Source organism: Phyllostomus hastatus, unplaced genomic scaffold, assembly GCF_019186645.2.
Source record: "Phyllostomus hastatus isolate PE091 unplaced genomic scaffold, TTU_PhHast_1.1 phas_scaffold_501, whole genome shotgun sequence".
Classification (NCBI taxonomy): Eukaryota; Metazoa; Chordata; class Mammalia; order Chiroptera; family Phyllostomidae; genus Phyllostomus; species Phyllostomus hastatus.
Genome location: NW_025334033.1, coordinates 27,701,387 through 27,712,229, shown reverse-complemented (window position 1 = coordinate 27,712,229; position 10,843 = coordinate 27,701,387). Strand labels below are relative to the sequence as shown.

Below are 10,843 nucleotides of genomic sequence, written 5' to 3'. Positions count from 1 at the left end.
TGGGCCTTTCTCAAGTTTTGCTTCTGTTCTCTTGATATCTCTTGATTCCAGTGTACATGTCTTGATTACTGTAGCTTCATAGTTAGCCTTAAAGTCAAATAATGGCATTTCTCCAGCTTTGTTCTCTGTCAGTATTATTTTCTTATTATTAGTTCTTTGCATTTGTCTCACAAGAAGTTGTTCTTCTGTCCCACAAGTCTCTGACCAGAACTGTGAAAAGTGTTTTGTTGTTGTTAACTCATTTAGGATCATTTAATGTTATCTTGAGATAGTGTATCAATTGACAATTGATACATTGAAACCTTCTTAGGTTTTTCATTTTAAAAAATTTAGAGTGATAGAACATGTGAAACCACCGTGATAATGATAAGAAGTAGCATGGTTTAGTGGTTAAGAGGTCGAATGTCAGACTGCACTGGTTTGAATCCTTACTCTACTAATTACTGGCAGTGTGACCTTGGGCTAAACTATTTAGTCTCTCTTTGTGTCTGTTTCCTTTCCTGGCAAATGAGAATAATAAGAATAACTATTTCCTAGAGTTGTTCTGAGGTTAAGTAAGATAACACAAGTAAAGTTTTAGTACCAGTGCCTGCCTCATAGAATGTACTTAAAGAATGTTAACTGCTATTATTCTCTTTAACTAGAGAATGTTAGAAAGCTTCAGAATTTGATAAATTTGTTTGTGGGAGGTATTAAGTCTACACCTGTGCTCAAATCCTTCATCTTCCCTCATTTATTTCAGTTTAAAAATATAATGGTAATGCTATTTGGCTTATTTTCCAGTCCCATTTTTTGATGGAGAACTTGGTACTTTTATATATGCAATTAAATTTGGTTTTGTGCATTGGACCATGAGTGGAAAAAAGAACAATTGGCCTTTAGTTGTATTAACTATACTGTAAATACAAAACAGTAGCAGTTTTTTTTTTTTCAATGCCATTATTCAGCTGGTTCATCAGGATTGTGAATTGGTGGTTCTTGGAACAAGCAAAAGCCCATTAGTATGATTCAATTTTGTGGATAGTTCTTTACTTGCTGAATAAGCATGTTTGCTTCCTAGTTTTTTTTCTGACTAGTTCTAATTATTGTTGGAGCAAAACAATTTACTAGCAAACCCAGCAAGTCTTTTCTTTTTCTAAGTGTACTCACTTTCCAAATAGGGAAAACAACAATAACAACAAAATTCTCTTTCTTTTTATCAGCTGTTTAATGTTGTGGAGCCAAATATTCATAATTGTATGATTTAATGAGTAAGAATCAACCAGTCAGCCTAAACGAAGCCCTCTAGAGGGGAAGTCTTGGGGTAGGGGTTGAGGAGAGCTGAATTACAATCTACCCTTAATTTTGAGGTGCAGAACTTTGCAAACGGGTTGTCTTTTCTGCTTTTCCAGAAATGCCCTTGAGAAGTATTGACATCTTTTCATTTATTTAATTTATTAAGTATATTTTATTGATTATGCTAGTATAGTTCCATATTTTTCTCTCCCCTCTATCCCCCTTTACCCTGCACCTCCCCTCCCTCCAGCATTCTCTGTCCTGCCTTAGTTTATGCCCATGGATCATACATATAAGCTCTTTGGCTTCTCCTTTCCCTATACTGTTCTTAACCTCCCCCTGTCTATTCTGTACCTAACCATTTATGCTTCTTATTCCCTGTACCTTTCCCCTCATTCTCCCTGTTCCCCCTCCCTACTGATAACTTTCCATGTGATCTCCATTTCTGTGATTCTGTTCTGTTCTAGTTTGCTTAGTTTTTGTTTTTTTGTTTTTTGTTTTTTTTTTTAGGTTCAGTTGTTGATAGTTGTGAGTTTGTCATTTTACTGTTAGTTTTTGATCTTCTTTTTCTTAGATAAGTCCCTTTAACATTTCATGTAATAAGGGCTTGGTGATTTTGAACTCCTTTAGCTTTACCTTATCTGGGAAGCACTTTATATGCCCTTCCATTCTAAATGATAGCTTTGCTGGATAGAGTAATCTTGGATGTAGGTCCTCACCTTTCATGACTTCCAATATTTCTTTTCAGCTCCTTCTTGCCTGTAAGGTTTCTTTTGAGAAATCAGCTGATAGTCTTATGGGAATTCCTTTGTAGGTAACTGTCTCCTTTTCTCTTGCTGCTTTTAAGATTCTCTCCTTATCTTTAATCTTGGATAGTGTAATTATGATGTATCTTGGTGTGTTTCTCCTTGGATCCAATTTCTTTGGGACTCTGAGCTTCCTGGACTTGCATGTCTACTTCCTTCACCAGATTGGGGAAGTTTTCTTCATTATGTTTTCAAATAAGTTTTCAATTTCTTGTTCTTTCTGTTCTCCTTCTGGCATCCACATGATTCAGATGTTGGAACGTTAAAAGTTGTCCTGGAAGTTCCTAAGCCTCTCCTCATTTTTTTGAATTCTTGTTTCTTCATTCTGTTTTGGTTGAATGTTTATTTCTTCTTTCTCCAAATTGTTGATTTGAGTCCCAGTTTCCTTCCCTTCACTGTTGGTTCCCTGTATAGTTTGCTTTCTTTCACTTTGTATAGCCTTCACTTCTTCATCTATTTTGTGACCATACTCAATCATACCTGTGAGCATCCTGATTACCAGTGTGTTGAACTCTGCATCTGATAGGTTGGCTATCCCTTTGTCACTTAGTTCTATTTTTGGAATTTTGATCTGTTCTTTCATTTGGGCCATATTTCTTTGTCTCAATGCACCTGTTACGTTGTAAGGGTTGGAGCCTTAGGTATTCACCAGGATGGGGCAACCCACTTGGCTGCATTGTGACACTATATGTGGGGGACGGGTCTGAGAGGGAACAATGCTGCTTGCTTGGCTTTTGCTCCTCTTTCAGTCACTGCCCTTGCTTTCCACAGTGGATTGTGCCCTTTCAGGTACTGATTCACATATGGATGGGCTTGTGTACATTCTAGGATCCTGTGGGCCCCTCCAACAGACTCTCCTGTGAGACTGGGAGTTTCTCCTGCCACTGAAACCCCCTTAAGTTTTTACAGCCAGAGGTTTTTGAGTCTTAAGTTTCCTGTGCTTGGACCCTGGGTTGCCTGGTCTGTCTCGCTCCCCAGTTGTTCCTCCCAGTTTATCTGCACATGAATGTGGGATATCGTGGTCCACCAGCTGTTGCCTGGCCTGCCCTGTTCGCTTGTCATATGTCCTTGCTGCCCTGGCTGCCCATCTAGGCCCCTCCTACTAGTCTGTATGAATGTTTCTTCTTTAACTCTGTGGTTGTCAGACTTCTATACAGTTCGATTTTCTGGCAGTTCTGGCTATTTTTTGTTTTGTTTTTAAATTGGTTGTTATTCTTCTTTTGGTTGTGCAAGGAAGTGAAGCATATCTACCTATACCTCCATCTTGAATGGAAGCTCTAACAGCTTTTTTTTTTTTAATGAATCTGTGAAGCCATAAATTTAGAGCTTCATAAAGTTATTGTGGGTGTGGCAGAGGTAGTAGTGAATGACAAATTTTTTTTTAATCCTCACACAAGGACATGCTTATTGATTTCTTTTTTAGAGAGGGGGAAGAGAGGTCTGAGAAGGGGAGAAAGGTCAATATGAGAGAGAACCATTGGGTGGTTGCCTCTTGCATGTGCCCCAAGTGCAGCAAACCTGCAAACCCAGCATGTGCCATGACCGGGGGTCAAGCCCATAACTTTTTGGTTTACGGGATGACACTCCAGCCAACTGAGCCACACCAGCCAGGGCCAAATTCAGTTTTAAACATGTGGAAATTAACATTCTTTTGGGATATGTGAATGTGTATATCATGTTAGCAGTGGATATTCAGGTGTAGAAATTTGGACCAGACTCATTAGCATATAAGAAGTAGGTAAAAGTCTTGGGAGTAGTTGGAATTATTCCAAAAATATATGTACAGTGAGAGGAGGAAATAGAAATGGACTGAAGATAGATCCATGGGGTCTCTCCTCTATGGTACAACCACATTTGGAATCGCTTGTTTTAAAGTGCTTTCATTATACCAGTTCAGAGTAAGATAAGATCTAAATTTAATGGATTCTATGCAAATAATGAAGCACATAAACCCACATTTCTCAGCTCAATTCAGCAAATATTTATTGAGGTCCCTGTAGGTGGTTTGCCTTTGCAGAGCACTGGCATTATAAGCAAAATGGAAACTGTCTTTGCCCTTACGGACCCTATAGACTAGTATGAAAGGAAATTAAATAAATAATCATGCAAATAGTGCATAATTGCAAACTGTGCAAAATCCTGTGACAGTAAAGTACTAGGTGCTGAGTGAGCATTTTAAAAGAGGGACCTGGGCTCATATGGCTGCTGTCAAATACAGTGTCCCTGAGGAAGTGACATTTAATTCAACTAATAATTATTGAGGATCTAACATGTTCCTGGTACTGAGCTGTTTAAACTGAGAACTTGTTTAAACTAGGCTAGAGATATGGGTGGTGTAGCTCAGTAGATTGAGCACTGACCTACAAACCAAAAGGTTGCTGGTTCAGTTCCCAGTCAGGGCACATGCCTAGGTTGGGGACCAGATCCCCAGCTGGGGAGCATGCGAGAGGCAACTGATGTTTCTCTCCCACATCAATGTTTCTCTCCCTCTCTCTCTCCCTTCCTCTCTTTCTAAAGTAAAATCTTAAAAAAATAATAAACTAGACTAGACATTAACAGGGTAAAAGAAGGTGGGATGGAAGGCAGGCTCTAAGTAGAGGGAACCACCTGTGCCAAGGTCTTGCATTAGAAAGGAGGATGGTGCCCTCCAGTAATTGAACATTTTAGGTGTAGTTATAGAAGGGAGAGAGGTCAGTTCTTGGCCTTAACTGACACATTAGACTAGATGGACTCAATGGTTATTTTTAGGACTTTTCACCCTCAAAACAGTAGAATATACATTCTTTTTAAGTGCACTTGGAACATTTTCTAGGATAGACCACATGTTAGGCCACAAAACAAGTGTCAGTAAATTTAAGAAGATTGAAATCATACCAAGCATCTTCTCCAATGACAATGACTTAAAACTAGAAATTGATTACAGGAAGAATACTGAAAAATAAAACAAACGTGGAGGCTAAATAACATGTTGCTGAACAATGAATGGGTTAACAAGGGGATCAAGGAAGAAATCAGAAGACAACCTTGACACAAATGAAAATGAAAGCACATTGATCCCAAATCTGTTGGACCCAACCAAAGCATTCCTAAGAGAAACTAATAGCAATACGAGCATACCTCAAAAAAGGAGAAATCTCAGACAATCTAACCTTATACTTAAAGGAACTAGAAAAAGAAAAAACAAAGTCCAAAGTGAGTAGGAGAAAGGAAATAATAAAGACCAGAGCAGAAACAAACAAAATAGTCCAAAAAAAAAAGGCTAACGGAAAAGATCAGTGAAACCAAGAGCTGGTTCTTTGAAAAAGTAAATGAAATTGACAAAGCTTTAGACAGACTCAGAAATTAAAGAGTAGAAATGACAACACCATAGAAATAAATAAAAGACGTTATAAGGAATTACTGTGAACAATTATATGCCCAAATGTTGGACAATTTGGAAGAAATGGATGAATTACTAGAAATATCCAGTCTTTCAAGGCAGAATCAGGAAGAAACAGAACATCTGAACAGACTGATAACTAGTAATGAAATCAAATCAGTAATAAACAAAACTCCCAACAAACAAGAGCCCTGGGCCAGATGACCTCACAGGTGAATTTTATCAAACATTCAAAGAATAATTAATATCTATCCTTCTCAAACTATTCCAAAAGAATTCAAGAGGGAGTGTTCCCAAACTCATTTTACAAGACCAAAATAACTCTGATACCAAAACAAGGCACTACAATAACAAGAAAATAGTAGGCCAATATCTCTGATGAACAGATGCAAAATCCTCAGCAAAATAGTAGCAAACCACAATCAGCAATACATTAAAAAGATCATATGCCATGATCAAGGGGGATTTATTTCCAGGATGCAAGACTGGTTCAATATCCTTAAATTGATGAGCATGATACACCACATCAACAAAAACAAAGGATAAAATTATATGATTCCATTGATAGATGCAAAAAGAATTTGACAAAATGCAACATTTATTTATGATAAAAAAGAAACTACTCAAAGTGGGGCTAGAGGGAACGTACCTCAACATAATGAAGGCCATATGTGAAAAACCTACAGCTAAAAGCTTTTCTTTAAAATCAGGAACAAAACAAGAATTTCTGCTTTCAGAACTTTTATTCAACATAGTATTGGAAGTCTTAGCCACAGCAGTTAGACAAGAAAAAGAAATAAAAGGCATCCAGATTGGAAAGGAATAAATAAAATTGACATTATTTGTTGATGACATGAACCTGAAAGAATTCACAAAAAACTCTTAGAACCAATAAAAGAATTCAGGAAAGTAGTAGGATACAAAATTAGTATTCAGAAATTGCTTTCATTTTTATACACCAATAGTGAACTCTTGGAAAGAGAAACCAGAAACCATCCCATTTGCAGTTGCATCAGTAAGAATAAAATACCTAGGAGTAAATTTAAGTAAGGTGGTAAAAAGACCTGTACTCGGAAAGCTATAAGACAATGAAGAAATGAAAGAAGATACAAATAAATGGAAGAATATACCATGCTCATGGATAGGAAGAATTAATATCATTGAAATGTTTACATTACCAAAAGCCATCAGTAGATTCACTGCAATCTCTATTAAAATACCAATCACAATTTTCACATAACTAGAACTAATAATCCTAGAGTGTATATGGAACCACAAAAGACCCTGAATAGCCAAAGTAGTCTTGAGAAAGAATAATAAAGTTGGAGGTATTGGGTTGGTCAAAATTGGTGAATTTTTGTGTAGCTGTTTTAATCGTGAAGATGGAAGAAATACGTAACATTTTTGGCATATTATGCTTTATTATTTCAAGAAAGGTAAAAATGTAACAAACAAAAAAAGATTTGTGCAGTGTATGGAGAAGGTACTGTGACTGATCGAATGTGTCAAAAGTGGTCTGTGAGTTTTGTGCTGGAGATTTCTTGCTGGCGAAGTACCATAGTACAGTATATCGATTGAAGTTGATAGCGATCAAATCAAGACTTTGAGAGCGATCAACATTATACCATGTGGGAGATAGCTAACATACTCAAAATATCCAAATCAATAAAGTTATTAGTGAAAATGAAAAATGTGTCTTTTATGAAAAACCTTAAATGGACTTTTTGGCCAACCTAATAGTAACTATGTTATGCATTTTTATGTTAATTAATTTAAAGTATCTGATATCTACTGGGTGCTCAGTAAAAGTTTGTGAATTTAAAATTTTAAGTATTAAAATTAACTTGGAAACTACTAAATTTAGCCACTTTAGTATCCTTTTTAATTTATTTAAAAAATTTTTAAGGATTTTAATTTATTTTTAGACAGAGGGGAATAGAGGGAGAAAGAGAGGGAGAGAAACATCAATGTGTGGTTGCCTCTTACACACCCCGTACTGGGGACCTGGCCTGCAACCCAGGCATGTGCCCTTACTGGGAATTGAACTGGCGACTTTTTACTTTGCAAGATGACACCCAACTGAGTCACACCAGTCAGGGCTGAATTTCTTTTCTTTGAATTCACAATTGGATGAATCTGTAATGGCATCCTGTAATTTTATTTTTTAGTTCATCACTCATACTTGGTGTATATTTACTTATATATTTGTTGTATATTTGATTGCCCATATTGATTCTGTTTTCTTTTGGTAACATATGTTAAGTTGATTTTGGGGAAGCACTTTCTTCCATATCCTTTAAAAATAATTTATTGAATAAAAACTCACATAATATACAATTCACCATTTTAAAGTGAATAATTCAGTTGTATTTAGTAAATTCACAGTATCTTGCAATCACCATGTCAATCTAGTTTCATTAAGTGGTTTTTTTTTTTTATTCCCCTTCCCATCAACCCCTGGCAGCCATTAACTTCCTTTTTGTCTCTGTATTTGCCAATTCTGGTCATTTCATATAAATAGAATCACATAATATGTAGTCTTTTGTGTCTGGCTTCTTTCACTTAGCATAATATTTACAAGGCTCAATCTTGTAGCATATTTGAATTGATAAAATCTTAATCTTAGAGTTGGATGGGATATTATAGGGCATCAAGGCCAACCACACCTCCACAGTAGAGGATATATACTTTTCTGTGGTATATCTACCATGTGATCACTGAGAATATAAGTATTTTTATAATACAGTATCCTTTGAAATAAAGCCACTTGTGAGAGAAAGACAGAGAGTGAGAAACACTGATTGATTGCCTCCCACACTCGCCTCAGCTGGGGACTGAACTCATCACCTAGGTTACGTGCCCTGACTGGGGATCAAACCTGTATCATTTTGTTGTACTGGGATCATGCTCCAACCAACTGAGCCACCCCGCCAGGTTGGGGCAACCACTATTTTGATTTAAGTCTTTGTGAGCATGTAGTTTTGGGGGGTGGTAAATTCCTAGGAGAGGAATTTTGGGTATATGTTTAATCTTGTAAGGAACTAACAGACATCTTTCTAAAGTGATTGTTTCTCTTTACACTCACAAAAATTTGCGAGAATTTTGGTTGCTCTGTATCCTTGCTCACATTTGGTGTTGTCAGTCTTACTTGTTTTAGCCATACTTGTGGGTGTGTAACAGCATTTCTTTGTGTTTATAATTTGCATCTTCTTGATGAATAATGATGTTGAGTACTTTTCTTGTGCTTATTGACCATTCATATATCTTCTGTGAAGTTTTGTTAACATCTTTTGCCCATTTTAAAATTAGGTTGTCTTTTTACTATTGAATTGTAGGAGATCTTTACATATCTTGGATGCCAGTGCTTTGTGGGATATATATTTTGCGAATATTTTGCCCCAGAGGACTTAGTATTTTAAGTACTTTTTAAAAATAAATATTGAGCACTGGCTAATTACTGGATGAGAGCAATAAACAAGTTATACAAAAACATTCGTTCCATTTTGTAGTCATTGTAGTTCCTCAGCGTACAGTCACAGAGACCAGTAGGAATGCTCCTTCAGTGATCCAGGAGATGATGGCTTGGACCAGGGTTTTAGCAATGGTGGGGATGTGAACAATTTGGATTCTTAATATTTTTTGAAAGTAGGCTGACTAATTAAATTTGTAGTATAAGAGAAGGAGGAATCAGTGATGACTCCCAAGTTTTTTTTGCCAAAGGAACTGAACTAGAAGAGTAGCGTTACCACTAATTATTTTAAAAATATTTATTGATTTGAGAGAGAGAAATATCGATCTGTTGTTCCACCTATTTATACATTCATTGGTTGACCCCTGTGTATGCCACAACTGGGGATCAAAACAGCAACCCAGGCACATCAGGACAATGCTCCAACCAAGTAAGCTACATAGCCAGGGCCAAGTTGCCATTTATTCAAATGAAGAAGTTTATAGAAGAACAGTTTGGGGAGGAGGGGTGGTACTGTTAGATTAGGAATTCAATTTTGAATATGTTGACTTTGAGATGCCTATTAGATAGCTACATGGAGAGGTCAGGTGGGCAATTGTATATGTGAGTTTGGACTTCAGAAAAGAGGTCTGGGTTGAAGATACAAATTTGAGAGTAATCAGCATGTAGAACTTAGTATTATACTGACCGTAGGACCAGAACTAATTTTTAAAATAAGATTTTTATTATGGCATAATTTTAGATTTACACAAAAGTTGCAAAGATAGTACAGAATTTCCATATGACCTTCACCCACTTTTCCCTACTATTAATCTCACATAACCATGGTACATAACTGTTAACTGGTCTGGACTTTATTTGAAAGTAAGATGGAAGTTTAAAAACATTTTATGAATTATCCATATAAGTTTTTGATTGCTTTTTCTTCTTCATCTGCAGGACTAATGGCTAAAGAGTAAATCACCATGGCAACTATGGTTCCACCAGTGAAATTGAAATGGCTTGAACACCTCAATAGTTCTTGGATTACAGAGGACAGTGAATCTATTGCCACAAGAGAGGGGGTTGCTGTTCTATATTCTAAACTGGTCAGTAATAAGGAAGTAGTACCTTTGCCCCAACAAGTTTTGTGCCTCAAAGGACCACAGCTACCAGACTTTGAACGTGAGTCTCTTTCAAGTGATGAGCAGGACCACTATTTGGATGCCCTTCTTAGTAGCCAGCTAGCACTAGCGAAGATGGTATGTTCAGATTCTCCATTTGCCGGGGCACTTCGAAAACGACTGCTTGTACTCCAGCGTGTCTTCTATGCACTTTCTAATAAATACCACGACAAAGGCAAAGTGAAACAGCAGCAGCATTCTCCGGAGAGCAGCTCTGGTTCAGCAGATGTCCATTCTGTTAGTGAACGTCCCCGGTCAAGCACTGATGCACTTATAGAAATGGGTGTTCGGACTGGTCTAAGTTTATTATTTGCACTTCTAAGACAAAGCTGGATGATGCCTGTGTTAGGACCTGGTCTCAGTCTTTGCAACGATGTTATTCATACTGCAATTGAAGTCGTGAGCTCTTTACCACCGTTATCGTTAGCAAATGAAAGCAAGATTCCTCCTATGGGCTTGGACTGCTTATCACAAGTAACAACATTTCTTAAAGGAGTAACTATTCCCAATTCTGGGGCAGACACTTTAGGTCGTAGATTAGCTTCTGAATTGCTGCTTGGTTTAGCAGCTCAGCGAGGCTCTTTGAGGTACCTTCTTGAATGGATAGAAATGGCTTTAGGGGCTTCAGCAGTTGTAAATTCCTTGGAGAAAAACAAATTACTACCAAGCCAGGAAGGAATGATCAGCTTTGATTGCTTTATGACGATATTAATGCAGATGAGGCGTTCTTTGGTATGTATTATAAATCTCA

General features: G+C 37.1%; 1 protein-coding gene across 10 annotated transcripts in view; it reads left to right on the top strand.

Moving 5' to 3' along the window:
- Positions 1 to 10,843, top strand: part of HERC1 (HECT and RLD domain containing E3 ubiquitin protein ligase family member 1) — a 179,421-nt gene that overhangs the window by 29,664 nt on the left and 138,914 nt on the right. For all 10 annotated transcript variants that reach the window (XM_045822533.1, XM_045822531.1, XM_045822528.1 and 7 more), the window contains one exon: positions 9,869 to 10,824. In XM_045822533.1, coding sequence (XP_045678489.1) covers positions 9,895 to 10,824 — 930 coding nt within the window. In that variant the 5' untranslated portion in view covers positions 9,869 to 9,894. The remainder of the gene's footprint in view (positions 1 to 9,868; positions 10,825 to 10,843) is intronic.